The sequence below is a fragment of the Mandrillus leucophaeus genome, unplaced genomic scaffold (assembly GCF_000951045.1).
Source record: "Mandrillus leucophaeus isolate KB7577 unplaced genomic scaffold, Mleu.le_1.0 Scaffold983, whole genome shotgun sequence".
Classification (NCBI taxonomy): domain Eukaryota; kingdom Metazoa; phylum Chordata; class Mammalia; order Primates; family Cercopithecidae; genus Mandrillus; species Mandrillus leucophaeus.
Window position 1 is genome coordinate 152,018 of NW_012110730.1, and position 24,567 is coordinate 176,584.

A 24,567-nucleotide genomic window follows, 5' to 3' on the forward strand; every position below is an offset into this window, starting at 1 on the left:
GCCTGAGATGCCCGCGGAAGGCCTGGGCGGGAAGGAGGGCGCCGGGGGAGTCGAAGGCGGGCAGCGGGCTAGAGGCCACAGGCTTGGCCCATCGGGAGGGGGTTGTGGTCAACGGAGGAGATTGGGGAGGGGGCTGCCGTTGTCTAGAATAGGGAGAGGAGAAGGTTGTGTTGGGGCGACTGTGGTTTGAGGAACCTGCGGATCATCCCTTGGCGGGGGGTGGGGGGTGATCAAAACGGGGCGGGCGAAGTTAATGACTAAAAGGCAGGCGGATTTCCTGAGAGCCGTGAGTAGTTTTAAAGGAAAGAGAATCTTTCGGGGCAGAGTTTTGGCCTTAGCCGAGGTTTGGTGTATCCGACCTTTTTGTTCCTTCTCGAAACCCGGCCTCAGTGAGGCCTTCCAGCCTGGCGCCCTTGGCCAGCTCGCCTGCAGTTGCAAGAAAGAGAAACATTTCTGAACCCGAGTCTCCTGCCTCTTTCGGTTGTACGCTCCCTGGGCGTGTGCAAAGCAAAACTAGAACAAAGCTTGGCTGGTTAGAGCTGGAGGCGAAAAAACGGGCTGCCTGTAGTGTTTAAATTTTCCGCACATAGAGGAGGCTGCCTGCGACCAGAACATTTGGGTCTCGGTGTGCCCTTCTGTATTTTTCTTTACCACCTTTTCTTTGGGGGTGGGAGGTGGGGTGTGGTACGGAGTAGTGCCTGAAGTATAGGTTTTATTCCTTTCTTCCTACAGAAGTGGAAATTAAGAAGTGTTTTGCCTTCTTCTATAGAAAATTAAATGCTGCGACTTTTTTTTTTTCTTTCTCTAGTTTGGTGCCCTGGTTGTCAGATGTTGGAAAGCAGTAGGACGGAACATACTGTGTATGGTTGTGTATCCGTTCTGGGGTGCAGCAATTAACATTGAACTTTGGTTCCTGTGCCTCTTGCCTGTGTCGATAGAGTTAAACTGGAGCTCTACTTCGAAAGATAAATAAAGCACAGCCTCTCAACTGGACATAAATGGATCTAAAGACAGCAGTATTTAACGCAGCTCGGGATGGCAAACTCCGGCTTCTCACCAAATTGTTGGCAAGCAAATCCAAAGAGGAGGTTTCCTCCTTGATCTCTGAAAAAACAAATGGGGCCACACCACTCTTGATGGCCGCCAGGTATGGGCACCTTGACATGGTAGAATTCCTCCTAGAGCAGTGCAGTGCCTCCATAGAAGTTGGGGGCTCCGTCAATTTTGATGGCGAAACCATTGAGGGGGCTCCCCCTTTATGGGCCGCTTCTGCAGCAGGACATCTGAAGGTGGTCCAGTCCTTGTTAAATCATGGAGCATCTGTCAACAACACGACTTTAACCAATTCAACTCCTCTTCGAGCTGCGTGTTTTGATGGCCATTTGGAAATAGTGAAGTACCTCGTAGAACACAAAGCTGATTTGGAAGTGTCAAACCGACATGGGCATACGTGCTTGATGATTTCATGTTACAAAGGACATAAAGAGATCGCTCAGTATTTACTTGAAAAGGGGGCAGATGTTAATAGAAAAAGTGTTAAAGGTGAGTTCAGCTTCTTTGTTTTTCTCAGCGTCTACCACTTATTTTCAGGAAGTTTGATACATAATTATAAGCACTGGTGTTGAGTAAACCCACATTGACAGACCTGTTTTGATTAGGTAAGTCTTCCAGTATGACTTTGTTGAGTGTTTCTCTGATGTTTGGTAATACATTGAAAAAATGTGATAAAAGACTTCTGTTACTCTGTTAAGCAGTATTTTCTCTCTTATTTGGAGTAACTTAAAATTCTTGGGAAATGGGTTTCCCCGAAGTTACAGATCATGTTAGTAGTAGCCGTTCTGAGCCTTTAGGCTTATACTTAATCTACGTGGGAATATGGTTAAGTGTAATACGTTTTTCTTAGCTTTTTGTTGTCTTGTTTTTTTGTTTTTTAGAACAACCTTGGAGTAGAAACTACTGTAGTTATTGAGTCATGGTCTTGTTTGTTCTAGGTAGTCATTTCACTTCTGACAGAGAAGGCTTGGCCAAACTGACCTGGAAGGATTAATATCAGTGGAAAGGAGAAAATCTGTTCCCTTATCCTATATTTGTTTGTAGTCAATAGATAATCCTTTTATAAGAACATGCATTAAATATAGCAAGACAGAAAACACATTTTTAAAACTGCTTCAATACTGAGTGTGAAAAACAAGGACTAGATTAAACAGATGTGGATTTGTTGGCTAGCAACAGTGTAAACACCTTTGTCCAGAAGAAGGGCTCCGGTTTATGACTGTATAATTTTTGTTGATTGTAATAAACTAGCAGGGAAAAGTACTTCAGAATTTTTCTTAACCCTTAAAAGCAACTGTCTTGATAGCATAATTTTGATACATGAAAACCTTAACTTTCCTTACACCAATCTATTTATACAACAGCAAAATAATTCACTACCTAATTTTTAAAAGCTATTAAAATTTAAAAGTAGCATATAGACATGTTAAAAAAATCAGACAGTGTAAATTGGTTTACATTGTTGGTTTACATTTGAATAAAAAGTCTTATTCCTGATTTCTAGATGTCTAAGGCGCTGACACCACTATTTACAGTTTTTTATGTATCCTTTTAGAGCTGGTCTATGCAAATACAAGCATACTTGTCTACGTACAAGCATACTTGTTTGTGTAGCCTTCCGTCTAGTGGTTGATTACATACTTTTCTATCTTTATTTATTTTTCTAACCTTGGATGTCATTCAACTCGAACACACATACCTACCTCATTCTGTTTCATGGCTATACAGTATTTCATTGTATGAATGTACATAATTTATCTAGTCTATTGGTTGATATTTAGGTCACATCCAGTACTTTACTAATATAAACAATGCTGCTGTGAACATTCTTGAACAAAAATGTGTCTTAGGTTCTTTTCACACTTGTGTGAGAATAAACTGTAGTATAAATACCTGTGTTTAGAATTGCTAAATCAAATGTAAATGTATGTACATTTGCAATTGTGATAGTGTCTGCCTTTCAGAAAGGTTAAACCACACAATTACGGGGCACTGTATAGTTACTGAGCATATTTACTGTAGATAGTGTGATCTTTTATAAAAATGATACAAGATCATTGTGATTTTTCTGAATTTTTTTCCCAGAGGAAGTGTAAAAATCCCACAAAATCCCAGTACTCAGGGATAATACTTCCAAAGATACTTCTGAATTTTGTGTACCGATGTATGTATGCAGTTTTATATGCTGTTCTATAACCTGTTTTTAGTTTAATAAATGTTTAACATTACCAATTATAGCTCTTTAATTTCAATAGCTGCACACTCTTCTACTAATGGAGTTTTATGTTGCTTCCAGTTTTTCAGTATGATAAAAAATGTTTCTGTAAACATTCTTTCTAATAAGTGTTTTCATTTGTTCCTGATTATCTTTAGAGGTGGCTTGGTAGATCAAATGACAGCATGGGTTTTTTTTTTTTTTTTCTCCAAACAATTATTCTTTTGAAGAATGCTTGTTTTAAGACAACAAATTACTGCTGAACTAACCACGTTTGAAATCATGGCTGCTTGTTTAGGTTTGTTGAATTTTTTGTTTCTTTGTTTTGGGCTTTTTATTCATCAACTTGATGTAGAGATTATTGATAAACTCATATTTAAATCAAATTGGGATATGTTTTAAACTCCTATGCTGTTGGAGAGATGAGAACTGGTATTACTTCCCTTATATTTTTCAAAGCTTTATATACTTATGGAGATATAGTATATGAGATAACTAATATAAATAGCTCATATTTTTTCAGCATTTTCTCCTGAGAAGCTGCGAACAGTATTTAACTTGATTACCTTTGAGCTCTTTCAAAAGAATGTTCCTTTTATCACCACTGTCATCTTTTAGCCTTATATGTGAGGGTATGTATGTTCTCTCTTTTGACCAAACTAATTCTAAGTCATTTTTTCCCCCAGTGTTAATATCTAATATGTATGTCTTTTAAAAAAACTACATATAACATGAGAAAACAATTTCATCCCAAAAATTGTTTTCTAGTAACCTCAACTTTTTACACATACACATGCATATAGATATTGTCACTTTATGTGCAGAATTTTTACCTTTTCATGGTATCTTTTAATTTACATAGTGATTCTTCATGAATGTTGGGGGCAGATTAAAGTACATGTGCATCCTCCTCCACTCTGATCCTGAAGCTTCACTACTTATTCTCTCATTGGTTCTGGATTTTTTCCTATGGGTTAATGGTAACAAAAACAGGAACCAATTGGAACTAAGGCAGGGACACTGGAGAAGGATGTGATATAGTGGCAAGAGAGGATTTTCCCCCACTTTTTTAGCCCCATTCAAAAAGTAGAAAAGATTAATAAAACTAGAGTTAAAATAGAATAATTCCTTAGGACACTTTGTGTGTCATTCACTGGAAATGGTTCTGAGGAAAGAAAATGTCAATACATTGTGCTTGGTCTGCTTAAAGATAAAACGCATGTGACTTCTACATTCCATTACTTTTAAACAGGCGTTGATATTTGAACATATTATTTAACCTCTTTTCATTACTTTTTAACAGGCTGTTGGCATTTTGAACATGTTTTAACCTAAGGTGGAATTCACTAATTGAGAGAGCAGTAGTTGAGCCCCTCAGTGTGCCAGGCTGTTAGACTTAGGATATACAAAGAGGAATAAGACAAGATATCCAGTCCTTGATTGCCTGCTCTTGAGGAGCTCATGGTTTGATTGGAGAGACAGGTTCATAAGCAGATACTTAAACCACAGTATGGTAAGTGCAACAGTAGTGCTTTCTTCTGTTAGATATTTGGAAATACCTTATCCCCAGCAACTTATAACCTGAGGGGACAATGGGTTTCTTTTCCCATGGCATTCCAAAAGGAGAGAAAATCTTTGATATATTTAGGAATACCTCTTCAGTTTAACAGTCATAGCAGTTGAGTTTTGAGACAGGAGTTGTTCCTATTTAAGAATCTAGACTAAATCTGAAGTGATTAGGTGAGTCCTCGGAGCTATCACAGTGATCTCAGCGCTTCATGGTTATAGTCATCTTTGGCTTCTTTTGGTTCTTTTGTTTGTTTGTGTTTTGGGGTTGTTTTTGTTTTTGTTTGGACTTAGAACTTTGCAGATCCAAAGTGAAGTCCTCTTCAGTGCCACTTTAAACCCTAATTCTAACAGAAATTGAGCAGCTAAAAGTTCTTGATTCAGTACTACAGACCAATAGAAAACTGTAGGCTCAGATTTGGAGACTGGCTCCGGAAGACACTCTGTCCTCATTCATCAGTCAGTTTAGATACCCAAAATAATTAAGTAAATTGGTAATAAGGTAATTAACATGAACTTTCTGTAGGCAAGGCATTCTGTGGGACATTTTGGAGGTGATGACAAGACACTAAGTGTCACATTTTTAACTTCTGAAGGAATAGTATAAGCAATCCATGCTGTAGGATTTTAGAGCGAGTGTACTGACTAGGAATGCTTCATGGAGAAAGTAGTAGTTAAACAGGGCCTTGAATTTTGGGGTTTAGATCTACAGACAGTTTGCAGTTTAGATCTGCAGAAAGTTTGTTGGGATGTAGATCGGTAGAAGGGTTTTGGCAGTTTTGCAGGTTTAGAAAATGGCATAAGGAAAGGCACATTGAATAATATGCTTGGAGGGTCTAGGAATTGGAAAGTAGGCATATTTGAACTAAAAGGCACTCAGGGCTGGATTTTAAAGGACATTTAATCGAGGTACAGGCGTTGGATTTTATTTTTCATGCCAGTGAAAGTTTTTCAGGAGAGGACTAACTGGAGTGGTTTGTTTGCTTGCTTGTTTTTAGAGAAAACTTATCTAACTACATTCTACTACAACATTGTGACGTCTAACTGCATTCTACTACCTAGTCTTTGAGGCTAAAGACCTGGTGTTTTTATCCCATGCAATAGGAAGAGTATCTGGCCCTAAATGAGCTTGTTGAGTGGAAATGTTGGATTTAAGAGAGGAAAGATTATAAGCTCCTTGATGGCAAGCACTATGTTTTATAGGCCTTTCTGTAGGGAAATAAATACATGCATGAAGACTTGAAGTAACAAAGGAAGACAGTAGTTGGACAAAAATGAGTAGTACAGGTAGAATATAGGGGTTCAGAAAAGGGAGAAATCCATGTAGGCATGTGGCAAGGATAGCTAGCATTAAAAGGGTTTGAGAGAGCTAGTTCAGACAGATTATTTGCCTTTTCATTATGGAAATTAGAAATTCTAACTTACACAGAGAGAAGACATTGAACCACTATGTATTCATCATCTTACTTCAACGATTATCCATTTGCTAAAGTTAAAAAAAAAGTTTCTACTTTCCTTTTGTTTTCTATAGTAATTTAAAGCAAATCCAAGGCTTTATGTTATTTCTCTCTCATAGAATAGGCATTTAGAGTATAGATGTATTTTAGTCAAGGAAGTGCTAAAGAAAAATCTTATTTAATTCCTCACTGTAAATGCACAAGAATCTCAAATGAGAAAATCTCCCTTGTAAACTAAAAGCTGTTGGTATTCAGATGACTAAGATAATGATTGCTGTCATTTTAGGTTATTTTAGTATACTTTAGTACTATGTGAGTGTTGGAAGCTTAAGTTCTCTTTTTCTTCTTGACTTTGAAAACTCTTCTCAGCTGTTGGTTACCGCAGCACACCTACTTACAGAGAAAAATAAAAGGGGGAAGGGAGGGACTTAAAATTATACTCCATAATATATCTATATTTATTTTGATTAAGCAATAATGTTTAAATAACTTATTAGTTGAATTCATGAACATTTTAATCCCAAATTATGAAGTTACTCCTGCAAGTTGTTCCATGTTCTTTCTTTTCCCTCTTGTATCCCCTGGCACACTTTTCTGTGTCCTTGGGAAGAATTGGTATCCTAGTTGGATAAATTAAGCTGTAGATGGTGTGCAAATTGCGTTCAATAGGGAAATATCCATGTGGTCCTTTGTCCCTGGAGATTGGATTTTGAACTGTGAATCCTCACAGAATTGAACAGTTTGGTGAGAATGAGTAGATCCTGAGCACTACTGCTGTTGATATTGTTGGTGGTAGTAACATGAACTTAAGATAGAAGTTATGTTTCACTTACTGGCCTTCGGATACAATGTGGTTCCTTCACTGGTTCATTTTTTATCAGATTTTCATTGATTGATTGATAAAATATGTTTGTTTTAAATAAAATTCAGGAAACCCTGGGCATCACATAGATTTATGCTGTTGAGGCATCAGGAATATATGTGATGGAAGATAGAAATGGAAGAGATAGGGAGAGACCCAGATGAAAAAGTCACATGGATGCAAATCTGATCAAAACATGTCTTCCTTCTTTTTTTCCTCCATTTGGGAAGAGCTGTGATTGAATAGGGAGTCTGTGAACTAGAGGACAGGGAATTATAGTGTTGAAGTTTTCTGTCATTAGATGAGTTTTGTACACATAATTAGTTGTTTTTAGTCCTCATCCCTTAGCTCCAGTGCTCTTAGCCTTGAAAATTCTACTTAACATCAAGACTCATTTCAAATGCAATTCCTCATCTCCCTCAGGTTATAAGAATGCATCTTACCTCTTTGGATGCAGATATTTTTTAGCATTTAACTTTGTCGTAAGCTCAAGGACCTTTATTGTGAAATTTCTGTTTGTTCTTTGCTCAGTGCCTTATACAAAGAATTAGTGAAAGAAGGGCACATAGTAGCCTTGGCACAATTTATCTTCTTTTTTTTAATTTCCTTTTTTTTTTGAACTTCTGTTCTTGAGTATCTCTCATGATAGACTACACATGGGGAAGAGAAACTTCTAAGCAGAGAATCCTTCTAGTGCGCCTTTGATACCCTAAGTTGTTTTTTTCCTTCTATCCCTTATCTCCTCCATCAACCCACACCTATTAGTTTTTTGGGGAATAAAATACTTGGAATCAGCATTATTGTGCAATTGAACCACACACCCTGTCCTCATCTTACAAGTGGACCACCTCTGTACTCAGCCCAACCCCAACTACAAAGTTGAGGAAGGAATGGGTTGGTGCCAAGCATAGTAGGCTGAAGAAAGAAAGATGAGGATTTTTTGTGTCTTTCCAAATAAATCTATTATAAGATCCTCTAATTGTGGCTTCTATCAGTCAAAACTTATACTTTCACCAAAAATACAATATTTTTATTTTAATTGGATTTTTAAAACAGCTTTATTGAGATAAAATTCACAAAATCACTTAAAGTGTATACAATTCAGTGGCTTTTTAGTATGTTCAAGGGGTTATACAACCATGACAACTATCAGCTTTTCATCACCCCTGAAAAAATCTCATATCTATTAACAGTCACTCCCTCCTATCCCACCTCATTCCCCTGAAACTGCACAAGTCTTAGGCAACCGGTAATCTCCTTTCTGTCTCTGTAAGTTTGCCTATTCTGGACATTTAATTTAAATGGAATCACATAATATGTAGTCTTTTGTGAGTTGTCTTGTTTGCTTAGTGTAATGTTTTCAAGATTCATCCATTTTGTAGCATGTATCAGTGCTTTTCTTTTTATTGCAGAATAACATTCCATTGAAATAAATATATCACTTTTATTCAGCAGTTGATGGGCATTTGGGTTGTTTATACTTTTTAGCCATTCATGGAGAAGTTCTTCTGTGGATATATGTTTTCATTTCTCTCAGGCATATACCTAGGAGTGGCATTGTTGGGTTGTATGGTAACTCTTTTTTTTAACAGGAACTGTTAAATTGTTTTCCAAAGCAGTGGTACCAGTTTACATTCCTGTCAGCAATGTAAGACGAGTTCCAGTTTCTCCAAACCCTCTGCAACACTTGTTCTTACTCTTCTTTTTTAATATAGCCATTTTAGGAAGTGTGAAGTGATATCTCATTGTGATTTTGATTTATATTTCTCCAATGGCTAATGACGTTGAGCATTTTTTCATGTACTTAATTCATGTGGTTATTGGCTCTCTCTGTCTCTATTTTGTTTGGAGGAGTTTCTTCATTAACCTTTGCATGTTTTATAATTGGGTTATCTTTATATTACTGAACTGTAAGAGTTGTTTATATATTCTTATGTATGTCTTTTATCAGATATGTCATTTGCAAATATTTTCTCCCATTCTGTGTTTTTTTTTTTAATGTTTTTGATGGTGGTGTTTAGACCAATTTAGATTTTTATTTTACAAACTGATTTTTAAATAAATTTTTGTGTCACTTATATGATGTCTTGCTTAAACAAGAAAATTGTTAGGAATAGACTGCAGGATTTACTGGTGCTGTGCCTTTTACTATGCGGGAACTTTTCCATGGATGAAACTTTGTATTCTAATTGTAAAACACACCCATTCCTGCTTTGTCATATGGTTAAATTTAGAATAAAGAGGAATGATACAATTTTATTTCTGTATGGTGTAAAACAGGGCTGTGACTTAGCCCTCCATTTAAATTTATGTTCATATGACTTGATATTGCTATTAGATATATTAGCTATGTGGCAGGTATCCATTTAGCAAACAAGAAAATAAGATTCTTTCTCTATTTTCTTGCTACTCTAGGACCAGCAGCATAGGTATCACTTGGATCCAGCCCAGATGATCAGAATCAAAATCTGCATTTTATTATGATTCTCTGGTGATTTTATACATGAAAGTTTGAGAAGCACAGCTTTATTTGACTTATTCTAAACACACACACAAAGCTTGAAATACATGAGGAATTTACAAACAGCAGAATCTACCAAGTTGTTATTGCTAGAAAAAGCAATTTAAATTAAAGACATTTTGTGTTTGTTAAATATGTTGCAGTCCTTAGGAGGACATTTTTGTTTTTTAAAAAAGAGCAGTAAATTCTGTCTACTCCATGAGGGTGGTTTAGCAACTGACTTCATCCTGGTGAATCTTGGTAATTTTATCCAAATTGAGATATTTATATGTTATGTTGAAGCTCTTTTATGATTTAGGTGGTTGGTTGGTAACAATCACTGGCCCTTGTCAAACTCAAAACATTTGGTTTGGACCCAGATAATTCTTAGACCTCTAACTAGTTCTTTCTCAAAATACAGCTATGTTTTTGGGTTACCTAATTTGAAAAAAATATTGATTCTATTCCTAGGCACCTAAGCTTCACAGTTGAACATGAATTTTTAATGTCTTACTCACCCGCTATTAAAAGATTACAGGTGTCTTTAAAATTAACAGCAGTGAAGATTGGCACTTCAGATGCTTCTTGAGGAATACTACCATCCTTTAATGCATGAGCACTTACCATAGTTTCCTGACCTTAATATTCATCCCAGAAGCATCCCAGTGAAAATGGCACTTTTCATTCTTCCAGATTTTCTTAGCATTGTTTTTGTGTTAAATTATGAATTTGAAAATTAATATATTTGTATCATACTATTTTAGCTTTCTAGAGAAATGCTTTAACAGAATTAATACTTAATGTTGTGCCATTAACCTGATTTCTAAGAAATGCCTATTTAACAAACATGTCTTTTGAGAAATCATGAATTTTTTTTTTTTTTATGAATTCAGTGCCAGAATATTTTTTTTCTCCAAATGAACTTTTTCTTAGGCATTGAGAATTGTTTAATATAATGTGTTTTTCTTTTTCTGTTCTTTTTTTTTTTTCTTTAGCCAAAGGTAAATTCATTAAATTTCATTGGTGCATATCCTTAATTTCATCTCAGATGCCTGGTAATATTTACTTTTGAACTTTGTGTTGTTTTATTTTTCATTGTCTTTTTCATTCTGAGAATTCAAAAAGAAGACAAGATGTGGAGATGGAAAATCTTTGGGAAGTACGATCACTGTATTATGGGAATGTTTTTAAAGGGCCTATGTAATCCAGGGAAAATTGTTGAGCTGAATCTATAGTACTTGGCATGTATTGTTATGCACCAACACTTTAAATCAATTATGTTACCTAGCAAAAAAGAAAATATGATTTTAATGATCTTTGGCATGTTAACAGCACGTACTAGTTACAAGACCCTGGTAACTCACTTTTTAAATTTGGCTTGTTATACTTTTTCACAAAAAATTACATTTAATAATTATAGCATATTGAAACAACTGACATAGCAAAATATTTACAGTCAATTTTACAAACAACTGGTTATCATTTTGTATAGTGCTTATACATAGAAAGCCAGATTAATCTCAGAAACTGAAACATAGATATGTCATGAAAGAAAATAAAGTTTATAAACAGATATGAGAAAATATTCTGTTTACCAAGGAATAGAGGTAATATAAATTAAAAAGTTAATTTCAGTCGTAGAAAGAATACTATAAAGTGGAACTTTAAACAGTTGTTATAATCCCGTTGGTAGTGAATTGAAAATGTGTATTAAGCCATCACACATTTTTGATTCTATTTTAGCTAAGCATTAATTTTTTTTGTCATTTGTTTATTGACTTATTTACATGCAATAAAATTCATACTTTTTTGTGTACAGTACTGTAATTTTTGACAAACATATACTACTCATTTATTAAAGGTAAGAACAAAAATGTCCTTCATGCTCCTTTGCATTAAACCCCTCTCCCAGCCCCTAGTCCTTGCCAATCACTGCTTTGTTATCTGTCCTTATAGTTTTTTAGGCATTAATTTTAATAGTAAAAATTCTGAAGCAGTGCAGATGTCCATCAACAGGGAAATGTTGATGTAAAGTATGACATGTTCCCTTGCTTGAACTTTCACCATAAAACCATTAAGAAGGATTATGTAGAATCTGTGTAGTTACAGAAACTATGCAGATGATGTAATAACACATGATGGAATGCCCAAGATGTAGGTGAAAAGCAGGAAACAGTTATATATATACTGATTATAACTTTGTCAAAACATACTATATAAAAAGATTTGGAGAAATGACACAAAAGTTATAATTGATTTAAGATCATACTTTTTTTTTTCTTCTGCCTCTGTTTTCTAAGCTGTAAGTAATGCTCTAGGCTATAATTAAAAAACTTACCTTTAGGGCCTTCCAGGGCAGAACAGTGTAGTGGTTATACACTTAACCTGTTAGAGTAATTAAAAAGATCTCCTTCTAGGATATAACTTTTTGAACTTATTTTGTCTGCAAAAGCTAAGATTGAATTACTTTTTATGATATCAAATATTAAAAATTTAGAATCTACGTTATCTTTAACAGTGTGCTAATTGCTTCTGGGATATAAAAGAAATATAATACAGGATCCGTGTACTTTAAGAATAGACTGTTTAGGTAAGGACTTATTTGTGAAGCAGTAGCATTATACTATTATAAGGCATTATAATAGTAGCTATGTGAATAATTATTAGGATGACTCATATATTTATTCACCAGGTATTCTCACAATGATAAAATCGATATGATACAACCAAGAAAACCTCTTTAAGCAGTTGAAATTTCTAGTGAAATTTGAAGTACTAGAAGTTAAAATGGTAAAGAAGGAAGTGCATTATAGAAAAATCAAGAACAGAGGCATAGAGGTAGAAGTGAACAGGGCTGTTTGTTCCTGGTGCTGGGAGAAGTACTTAGGATCGAATAATGTGAAGCATAAGCAGAATTTCTGCCTTGTGTGTGGGAGATGCAGACAGTGTCTTCTGGGGTTAGAGCAGGTTTGGCAAACTATGACCCAGGGTTCAAATCCAGCCCACCCCATTTCAGTACTGCCTGAGAGCTAAGAAAGGTTTTTACTTTTTTGTAATGGTTGAGAAAGACATCAAATGAAAAATATTTTATGACACATGAAAATTACATGAAAATCAAATTTTGGAGTACATAAGTAAAAGTTTTGTTGGAAAACAGACATGTCCATTAATTTAACATACTACCATAGCATATTTCATGGTACTTGGCAGAGTTTAGTGGTTACAACAGAGACCTTATGGCCTGGAAACCTAAAATGCTATCTGGCCTTTTACTGGAAAAGTTTGCCAGTCCCTTAGTTAGATGCACAGTGAATCATTCATTCCGGAGATAATGAGAAATGAAGTTAAAGAGATAAGGTAGGGAAATATTTGTTAGTCTTTTAAAATCCATATCCCTGAATATCCAATATTAAACTTTACTTTACATAATGTTTTCTGAAACTATAGATTTCTTCCTCATTGCTCTCTCCACATAGATAGTGCTTTTGAGAATCAATGATGTAGAATTTTGAAGGCCATCTCAAAGATTGTCTGCTTTTCCTTAGAGGAAGTGTGAAAGCTTTCTGAGTTGGAAAGTGATGTGACTGGTTGAAGTTCTATTATGAGGTTTGGTTTTATATTAGATATAATTTATTCACTGAGGTTTAATATGACTGGCATTTAAAATATGACCTTAGAAATGAGTAGTACACTGAATTGGCAGTTGGGAGACAGGAGTTTATATTTTCCCACTAAATTCTCTTTTCTATTTGCATGTAGAATGAGTTTATCATCTCTACCTTGCAAAGTTATTAATATAAGATTAAAAGGGGGCAACAGTTAAATAAAATGTAGGAATATAAAAAAATGCTATATTCACATACTTGTCCCTTTTTTCATTAATTTTTTTTTACTGTTTGCTTTTACTTTCTCTAATTTACTGTTTTTTCTTGTAACTTCTTTATATAGAAACAGCTATTTTTTAAGCCTTTCTTTTTATCTAATTTGTTATTTAGTGTTTTTATTACCATCCAGTTAAAAATATTTTCTGATTTTCATTGGGCTTGCTTCTTTGACCAACGAATTATTTAGAAGAGTATTAATAATTCAAATAGGTTTTTCTAGTTATCTTTTTGTTTTGGATATCTAACTTCATTCGTAAGTGGACTTAGAACATACTCAATGACTTCAGTCCCTTGACAGTTGTCGAGACTTGCCTTATGGCTGAGAATATGGTCAGTATTTGGATATGCTCCCTGTATCCCTGGGGGCAAAATTGTTTTCTATGGTTATTGATTGCCATGTTCTTTTATTTATGCCAGTTAAATGAAGTTTGTAATGTTCAAATCTTTATCCTTGCTGGTTTTGGTCTTCTAAGCTGAGAAAGATATGATTAGATGTACTAATGTTTGCAGATTTGTTTGCTTTCCTAGTAGTTCTGTCGATTTTTACTTTATGTAACTTAATTCTATGTTATTAGGTGGAAAGTTTAGAATTGTATCTGTATATTTTGAATTTTTTAACATAAAATATTTCCTTTTGTTGCTAATTATGTATTTTGCATTAAAGTCTACTTTCATATTTTAATATCAGACAGCTTCTTAATATTTAGTTTTTGCAAAGGGTATTTTTTTCCCAACCTTTCATTTCTGAAGATCATTTTCTACCCATATATTTAAGGTGTGTCTTGTGGGCAGTGTGTCTTGAGTTTTCTTTGTATCTTCAGTCTGACAGTTTTTGTCTTTTAAGTTTTTGTCTTTTCTTTGTATCCTCAGTCTGACACTTTCTTTTAAATGTTTAAATTAAACATTTAGTTTACTTACATTTAATGTAATTACTGATATTTTTGGATTTTCATCTCCTGGGTACTTTTCTGATTTTTATTTACCCTGCCTGTTTTGTATTCCTTGGTCTTTTTTGCCACCTTTTGGATTATTATTTCAATTTTTTCTCTATATTAGAGAAAATGTAGTTATGTGCATGCCCTCTATTATTTTAGTAGTTATTCTAGGTAGCATTACTTTGACTTATCAAAGGCTAACATAAATTTCTAATTTTATATCTTTACAATAAAAAGATCTTAGAACACGGTAACACCACTCTCCTTACTGTCATGGTATTGCTGTCAAATGTTTCATTTCTATGTATGTATTTCAAGCCCTACAATATATTATTATTTTTAAAATCAATATTTATTTAGACATACTCACAAATTTACCCTTTTTGTTGATGTTTTTGCCTATATCTCCAGGCTTCCATGTGGCTCATCTTCCTTCTGCCTAAAAAACACCATATAGTATTTAGATCTGCTGGTAATAAATATCTTAATTTTTTCCGTTTCATTTCTTTCTCTCCTGAAAGGGTTCTTTATTTGACATTTATTCTTGATAACGGGTATAGAAGTCTAAGTTGGCAGTTACTTTTCTTTCGTGCTTTTAAATACCATTTCATGTCTCCTAGCTTCTGTTGTTCCTGATGAAAACTTTGCTATACGATTGTTGCTCTTTTATAGGTAATTTCCATTCATTCTCTTGTTTTAAGATTTTTCTCTTTGTCCTTAGTTTTCAGCAGTTTTGCTGCGTTGTATGTCAATGTGTTTTTCTTTTTATTTATCCTTCTTGGAGTTTGCAAAACCTACTGAATTTGCAGTTTAAGCTTTCATCAGCTTCTGAAAATTCTTGGGCTTTATCTTTTCTTAAATATTGCTTTGGGACCCATTTTCTTCCTCTTAAATTCTGGTTTTGAGTATGTTAACAATCTTCTGACATTGTTCTCTCTTTCTCTTACAGTCTCCATCTTTTCTGTTCTTTTACCACTCCCTGCTTCTTTCTGTATATTTTCATCTGACTTATCTTCCAGTTACTAATTTTCTATTCAGCTGTGTGTAAATCCACTTTTAAAGCCACCCACTGAGTTTTTCAGTTCTAGAATGTCTACTTGAATTTTCAGTTTCCAGTTTTCTGTTGAATTCCCAATTTTAAAAAATCTCCTTGAATATGCTAAGCATAGCTATTATTTAAAAATCTGTATTGATAAACTGCACTATCTGGGTCTCCTGGTGGGCTTTTCTGTCAGCTCTTTATTTCTGTTGTTTTTTATGTTATGGTTCCTTATTTTCTTTTCATTATTTTTGATTGGATACCAAGCATTACATATGAAAAATATAAATAATTTGAACCCTACTATGATAATATCTTCCTCTAAATAGTATTTATATTTGCTTCTGGCTTTTAATTATGTATACTAGCAATCCTGGATTATTTTAATTCAATAATGAGATGATCTTAAATTAGATTTAAGTTTTTGTGATAGCTAGTCTATTTGCAGTTAACTTTAACTCCCTAGGGTTAAAGTTGGAGCTTTAATCCAAAGTGTGGGGAATTTTCTAAGTTCCTTTCTTAGCAGGCTGTAGGCTCCATTTTCCCCTCTATCCCTGCAAGGCTGTCAGAAGTTCTGCTCAGTTAGTTATTCAGCTAGCTCTTCCAGAGTTGGTGGAGGCCATTGTGGGAAAGCTGCCTCAAGTTCTGGACTTGACCTCTCTAGTTTTTTCTTCTTCTGCATATTGTACCCTTGTTATGTCTTATACTGTCAAGCAGATTTTTAAAAATACATTTTTCAGCTTTTTTAGTTGTTAATGGGAGGATGATCACGTTACAGGTGTCTCTGCCATTACTAGATGTGAAATTCTTCCTTATTGTTTTTTTAAAGCTACTTTTTTTTCTCCTGGTATGTGGGTGTATTCAGAATAAATATATTTTGTATTTTTTCAATAAATATAGAAATATAGTTCATTAAATTGGCTTTTGCTACCTCTTTTTTTTTTTTTTTTTTTTTCCCAGAGGCAAAGTCTCGCCTTGTCACCAGGCTGGAGTGCAGTGGCGCGATTTCCGCTTACTGCAACCTCCGCCTCCCAGGTTCAAGCGATTCTCCTGCCTCAGCCTCCCAAGTAGCTGGGATTACAGGCACGTGCCACCACGCCCAGCTAATTTTCATGTTTTTAGTAGAGACAGGGTTTCACCATGTTGGCCAGGATGGTCTTGATCTCTTGACCTCGTAATCTGCCTACCTCGGCCTCCCAAAGTGCTGGGATTACAGGCATGAGCTACTGCGGTTGGCCAGCTTTTGCTACATTTTATTCTTGATTTTGTGCTACTCTGAATAGAGAAAAGTGCCATCTAAGCCATTTCTTTATATTCAGATTTCTCTTATATTGCCTATTTCTTAGAAAAACATGGGGAATAGTAGGTCCTCAATACAAAAGAGTGTTTAAAATATACTTGGTATAGTAGTCATGTTTAATTGAAATTATTTTAAACAAATGAACATCGATAGTCAGAAGGTCTGGGCTCTTTCAGTGCTTGGTTAGCTTACTCATTGTTAAAACATTTTATCAAAAACATTGTAGACCATTGAAACCTTGGGTCAGAATAATTATATAGTCCTTGTAGACATCATAGAAAACTAAACAGGATAAACTTGTGGAAGGACTCAATTTTTCATATAATAACTTGTTTTTTTCTAACTTTAGTTACAAAGCAGATTTATTTGAAGTATTCAGGTTTAAAATACTTTCTGGTACACATGCTGTGTTGGGCATTCCCAAAGCTACCCCCGTATTTGGAGGTAACTCACCATACAACTGTACTTATAGGTAAGATTTATTACTGTAACGTCATAAGGACATGCAACTGAATTATGAGGGGTAAACGTGCAGGTGAGGTGTAGAGAAATCTTTAGGTGTTTTTATGCTTTGTTCCTCTCATGAGGGGTCACATAGAGCATATTCTTCCCCAGTAATGTAAATACATATGTGTCTGTTTCTACCAAGGGAAACCCATGACAGACCCAGTGCTAAAGGTTTTTATTGGGGGCTGGTCATGTAGGTACCCTTTGCCTAGCTCATACCCAAAATTTTAGACTCCCAGAAAGAAACCAGACATTCAGCATAAACTGCATTGTTCATACAAACAGTTTAGGTACGGTGAGACACCCTTATCATTTAGGGAAAGTTTTAGATCAGTAGAGAGAACTGTTTACCAGCCAGGTTCCCAGCTACCAGCCAAAAGTCCAACTTTGCAAGAAGGTCTTTCTAAGGATAGCAGTCTCAGCCTGCCATGCTACCTCTTTTCTACAGACATGCCTAAAATGACTGACTGTTTAAATTTTATGTAAACATTGTATGTAAATAGCAGAGATCGGCATGATAATTCCTATTATGACGATTAGTAAAATGTTTATCATTAAACTTAGCTGAAATACCTGGTGTTTCTGATCTCTTAATATGTTTCATACAGGCTTTTACTAATGTGCCAGTGCCGGTTGTCAGTTTTAATCTATGTGTGGGAAGAAAAGGACAGTGTTAGAACATTTAGTACAGCTATAAAGAATGTTTAAAAAGTTAAATTATAATAGGAAATAATCCATTATGAAAGGACACTTCAGATATCTCCTTTTAATGTTCATATTGAACCACCCACATATTTTTTAGATTCCGTGGATTTGTTTTTCTTATGAGAGCTTTTTGGGGAAAGTCCTTTGTTACCAGGAATTTTGTCTAAGATAGTTGAAATTAACTTGGCAATCAGAAATAAATATTGAAAAAATAATTTCTGAGTCAAAATGAAGAATCTTAGATATATTAAAGACCAGTCAGGCCGGGCATGGTGGCTCATACCTGCAATCCCAGCACTTTGGGAGACTGAGGCAGGAGCATTGCTTGAGTCCAGGAGTTTAAAACCAGCCTGGGCAACATAGCAAGACCTGGTCTCTAAAGAAAAAAAAAGACCAATTCCTTGATTATAAATGTGGAAACTGACTTGGAAGTTAAGTGACTTGTCAGTAAAATGGTGAATAGCTGGTTATTTGTATTCTATCCATTTTTAGGTCATAAAATACACACTTTAAACCATTAATGAAAAATACCAAGAGACCATGGATTAGTCTGAATTTCTTCTGGTGACCTTGGATGTCTTTTTATGACTAATTTGGTCATGTCATTTATTCAACAAGTTTAGTATCAGACACTAGTTTTAGGTATTGGGGGAAATTTTTTTTCTTGGCTGTAAACCAAGTATGTCCTACTTAGGAGCTTAAAGCTGCCTGCTTTTTAGGTTCTAAAGTGCATATACATATTACATTTTATTTTGGTGCCTCAATGTATGTTATTTCTTTTTTTCTCTCTAAGGTAATACTGCATTGCATGATTGTGCAGAATCTGGAAGTTTGGACATCATGAAGATGCTTCTTATGTATTGTGCCAAGATGGAAAAGGATGGTTATGGAATGACTCCCCTTCTCTCGGCAAGTGTGACTGGTCACACAAATATTGTGGATTTTCTGACACACCATGCACAGACCAGCAAGACAGAACGTATTAATGCACTAGAGCTTCTGGGAGCTACATTTGTAGACAAAAAAAGAGATCTGCTTGGGGCTTTGAAATACTGGAAAAAGGCAATGAACATGAGGTACAGTGATAGAACTAATATTATTAGTAAACCAGTGCCACAGACACTAATAATGGCTTATGATTATGCCAAGGAGGTGAACAGTGCGGAAGAGCTAGAAGGTCTTATTGCTGATCCTGATGAGATGAGAATGCAGGCACTATTAATCAGAGAACGTATTCTTGGTCCTTCTCATCCTGATACCTCTTACTATATTAGATATAGAGGCGCTGTCTATGCAGACTCTGGAAATTTCAAACGATGCATCAACCTATGGAAGTATGCTTTGGATATGCAGCAGAGCAATTTGGATCCTTTAAGCCCAATGACCGCCAGCAGCTTATTATCTTTTGCAGAACTATTCTCCTTTATGCTACAGGATAGGGCTAAAGGCCTGCTGGGTACTACTGTTACATTTGATGATCTTATGGGCATACTTTGCAAAAGCGTCCTTGAAATAGAGCGAGCTATCAAACAAACTCAGTGTCCAGCTGACCCATTACAGTTAAATAAGGCCCTTTCTATTATTTTGCACTTAATTTGCTTGTTAGAGAAAGTTCCTTGTACTCTAGAACAGGACCATTTCAAAAAGCAGACTATATACAGGTTTCTTAAGCTGCATCCAAGGGGAAAGAATAACTTCAGCCCTCTTCATCTGGCTGTGGACAAGAATACTACATGTGTAGGGCGGTACCCTGTTTGTAAATTTCCATCTCTACAAGTTACTGCGATACTGATAGAATGTGGTGCTGATGTGAACGTCAGAGACTCGGATGACAACAGTCCCCTACATATCGCTGCTCTTAACAATCATCCAGACATCATGAATCTCCTTATTAAATCAGGTGCACATTTTGATGCCACAAACTTGCACAAACAAACTGCTAGTGACTTGCTGGATGAGAAGGAAATAGCTAAAAATTTGATCCAGCCTATAAATCATACCACATTGCAGTGTCTTGCTGCTCGTGTCATAGTGAATCATAGAATATATTATAAAGGGCATATCCCAGAAAAGCTAGAGACCTTTGTTTCCCTTCATAGATGATAACTTGACTGTATTTCAGCACTGTTAAAGCACGAATTGGTAACAGTTGTTTCATAAATGAGCACTGTTGTGATAACACCAGCATTCATTTAGCTTGATTGATATCATCGTGCTCTCATTGGCTAAAGCATTATAAGCATCAAATTTACAACATTGATTTCCCAGTATTTAATATAAATATACCATATAATATATTGTTTGTGAATTATTGAGAAATGTAACATTCAAATTTCTAAAATTGTCTGCCAAAGGCTTATTCATTCTGGTTTTGTTTGCTGTTGGGTGTTTGCGGCAGAGTTAACCATTTTTCCATGGTGTCTTTATACTTTACTGGTTTGTGAATTTTATACAATTGAAAGTCTTTTTTCCTTGCTGCTTTCTTCTCTTCTCAAGTTTCCCCCGTTTCTACTTTATTTTTTGTTCTAACCATTTCTACTACAGTTTTCTCCTTATGGACCCATGCTAGGTTGTACAAACTTTAAGGACTTGTTACCATTTGCAGTTACCATAAGTGCTTTATCTTCTCTATGCACAGGCTTCAACTTGACTGTTGTATGTTAGCATATTTTCTATGCAGCAGTTGGTCAACTTCAACTCAAAACACTGTTTTCTTATGTTTGTTACAAAGTTAATTTTTTGAAAGTACTCTGTAGCATGACAATTTTTAGACCTGCAGGTTAGCTATTTTAGCTCAAGCTTTTTTGTTTGTTTTTTTCTTCATTTTCTTCACATCTGAGGTTTCTTTCTCTAATCCACTGAAATTATTGTGTGCTAAATTTGGGAAACAGATCTATTCTAACTCATTAACCCAGTTGAAATTTAGGTCTGTCATCTTAATATATCATGCAGTAAAAGGAAGAATCTTTTTAAAGTGACCCACCTTTCATGCTGCTCCAGCATTGTCCTGCTTGTGCTGATGGTGTGATTAGGTGTAGAGAATTTGCTTAAATTTAACTTCAAAGTTTATCACACAGCTTAATGAGTCACATTGAAATATTCAGTAATTGAACTGCAAATCACTTTTAGTTACAAAAAGAGCTAAAGCATGTCAGTGGCATGATGCTTGCCAAGCCAGATCTAGGCATCTAGGATAATTAAGATATTTTAGTACGCAATTTACTGCCATAATATCAAAGGTCAGTAACAGTGTTCTTTCTTTCTTCAAGCTTACGTATACCTTTAAAGATAACTTGCATGAACTACTTTGATTACTTTGGTCTCAATTATTTGTCACCCTAGTTAAACATGAAAGGTTGCAGTGCTTCCTGTTCCCTTACTGGAAGTTAGCTTTTTCTTTTCTCTTCCTTTCTTCCTTCCTTTCTCTCTCTCTCTCTCTCTCTCTCCCTCTCTCACTCCTTTCTTTCTCTTTCTCTCTCTCTTTCTTTCTTTCTGTCTCTCTCTCTTTCTCTTACAGATTTGCTAATGCCACAGAAAGGGCTCTTTTAACTTAAGATAAGTGAAAAGTACGAAAAAAGATTCAGGTAATTATCATTCAGCACTTTATTGTAATTCAGAATAAAATTTATGATGGCATATTTGCCCTGCATATGTCTTAATGAAGTTGTTCTGAATAAAAAGCTTCTTATTGATTTGAGAAAAACTCAGTTTACCTGTGAGTTTAATGAGCTGGATCACTCACTTGGATTTTTGTGTTGACATTTTATTCTGAGGGTTGATGTTACACTATTTAAGGCGTCATCAATGCAAACAGTCACATTAGGTTTGTCGTCATCTTTAGTTAGTAAAAACCTTGTAATGAAGAGTAGTAAATAAGAGAACGTTAGACTTTTTGGTTAAATAATTGAGGTTTAATTTTTAAAAGATATTCTTACTCATTTCCTTGGTTGTAAATTTGATTTCACCATTAAGAAAAGGTAAATTGGATATAAATGAATGCTCTCAAACCTTTTGATGAAGAGGTTTTACTATCTCTTATTGTGGGAAAATTTGATAAAATATTTGAACTGTCACATGTATTAAGAATACTTTGTGATTTAGACCAATATTCTAGAAATATCAAATGTCAGTATTTTGAAATCATCTGCCTCTAACTTTGTGGTATAAGAATTATATATCAATAAGCTATTATTTTTATAAAGGAAAACTTTGCCATTATAGTAAATTACATTAGCTGATCTTGATAATTTGAGGATAAAAGATGACAATTGGATTTTTAATTGATTTAGTATTTCCTCCTACTCTTTGGGGGCTGGGTGGGAGGGCTTATATGCTCTTAGAGTGAGGCACATCTCACTGTTTTGCAGCTGAATTTGAATTTTGCAACTTCTGTGTAAAGTAAGGATTTCTTTAAATAGCATTTTTGCACCACTAAAAATAGATAACTTAGAACTCAGTCTTGATAACTGAAATGACTTATTTCACTTAGAATACATTTCTCCCTTCTCTGCCATCTCCACAAATGCCATTGGGAGGTTTTGAAAAACCAGTTCGTTTAATAGCTCAAAATCGTCCCTGATTTTATTTTCTTTTAGGGAAAATTGTTTCATAAATGTGACACTGATAAAGCCTTTGTCAGAAAGTATTCTCAAAATTATGAGATGGATTATAATAAAATACTTAAATTTGTGTTATTTTTTGAACCACAGATGAGTACATTTAATAATGAACCAATTACACTCATGTGAGTCTAACTAAACTGTACACTGTAGCATGGTGTTATTGACTGGAGTTAATGTGTAAAGTTATTAACATTTCTATGAAAATACCCTTTTGGGGCCTCCTGAATTTTAGATGTTCCACTGTTTTGATCATTCCTGTAAAAGAAATGGTCATTTTACTCAGATGCCAGTCTACTTTATAAAGACAAGTGGATTATAGACTTAAAAAAGTCATTTTTCTTATTCATAAATCTGACAGGCATAAACTCAAATCAAAGATAATTTGGTGCCCGTTATGAATTTGAAGTTCAGTGATAGATCACTTGTAAAGTGACTACCTGAATGTGTATAGAGACCCCGGTCTACTATGATTTGGGAAAATTGTTTAGGTTATATGGGAAAAGTAGCTCTTTAAAAATCATATTGCCCAACAGAAACCTTAGGCTGAATTTACAGGTATGATAATTTTTGTAATTAATTTTCTTAGAATTGTGCAGGCTGGATGAGATAATAACATACTCTTTTACACTGTAACAGCAGCATTATTGCCTAGAACTTTAACCATTTTAGGGTTAGATACTAAGGAAACAAACTAATTGGTCATCATCATTTTCTTTTTCTCTTTTTCTTTTCTTGTGTGTGTGTGTGTGTTTTTTTTTTTTTGCCCTTCTGTATCACTAAACAACTAGTTTCCCTCCCTTTTGTCAGTTCCCATTGTGTGTTTTTTCAAAAGAAGTACTGTATTCGGATGCCAGCTAATAAATTGTCACACAATGGAAAATCATATGCCACAACATTCATTGTAAGGTTTAATAAAATTAAATTTGCACCAAATTTAAGTGTATTCTTATTAACTCTTAATACTTGATTGGTATTATTTTAATGCAAATGATAGTAGACCCCTGTTTCAGAAAAACCTAATTGATAATTTGTGGCCAGTTAAAACTTAAAAGATAGCATTTATTGTTAATATTTCTATGTAAGTATGATTTATGTACAGTTTATTCTAAATTTTTTTTCTAGTAGAGATCACAGAAACTAAAGATACGGGGAGACTTCTGTTGTCAACTGCGTAAGAGAGGGGATGCCTTTAATTCTTGTTTTTTAATTGGTTTGCTATGATCAGAAGTATATCATAAACATATTCTTATGAAGGCAAGTTTTATACATTTGTTTTCCATCACTTTTCGGTTGTAAAATCTAAGTAGTCCTTGTCTTTTTTTATGTTTAACTTACCTAATACAAAGAGCTCTAGTTGATTCAGAAAATGAATTGGCTGTAATTTCTAAACTCTAAGCATAAATTGAAATCTCCAGTTTTATAGGTTTTTCACTTTTGAATTGTTAATATCCCTTATTCATGACAAGTATAGACTTTGTCTTCCTTTGACAGGACCCTTTTAAACGTAAGTCTTCTTTACCCTTGGTCTTGTGGTTCTATGGTTGTCTGCGCTATCACCACCAATATTTAAGAGGACTCTTACCAAATTTATAAGTAAAAGAATATTGTATTTTTAAGGCTCTAAATAAGAAAAAGTCTTAGTATGTCCTCAAGATACTCTATTTCTTTAAGATACTTAGTCTTTTTATCTCTGTACTAGTGGATAGAACCTTCTTTGTTGAGAAGTTTGGGGCTGTGGGAGTTAAGTGAAGTTATTGATTCCTGGGTTCCATGTTACTTTATTGCATGTTTTTTTGTAAAGCTCTTTTAAATAAGATTTTATCTCATAAAATTACAGCTTTATATAATTATGTCAATTTAATTGCTTTTTCTAATATGTCTACGTCTGATTTCAAAAGTGACATAACACAGTTCCCTACCTT

At 34.7% G+C, this 24,567-nt stretch overlaps 1 protein-coding gene across 1 annotated transcript; it reads left to right on the forward strand.

Annotated features, from left to right (window-relative positions):
- The first annotated feature begins 324 nt into the window (after window positions 1–324).
- Window positions 325–23,578, forward strand: FEM1C (fem-1 homolog c (C. elegans)). The gene is made up of 3 exons (XM_011971046.1): window positions 325–619; window positions 809–1,542; window positions 18,817–23,578. Exons 2-3 carry the CDS (start codon window positions 999–1,001, stop codon window positions 20,124–20,126), a joined length of 1,854 nt encoding a protein of 617 aa, XP_011826436.1. The 5' UTR covers window positions 325–619; window positions 809–998; the 3' UTR covers window positions 20,127–23,578.
- The last annotated feature ends 989 nt before the right edge of the window (window positions 23,579–24,567 follow it).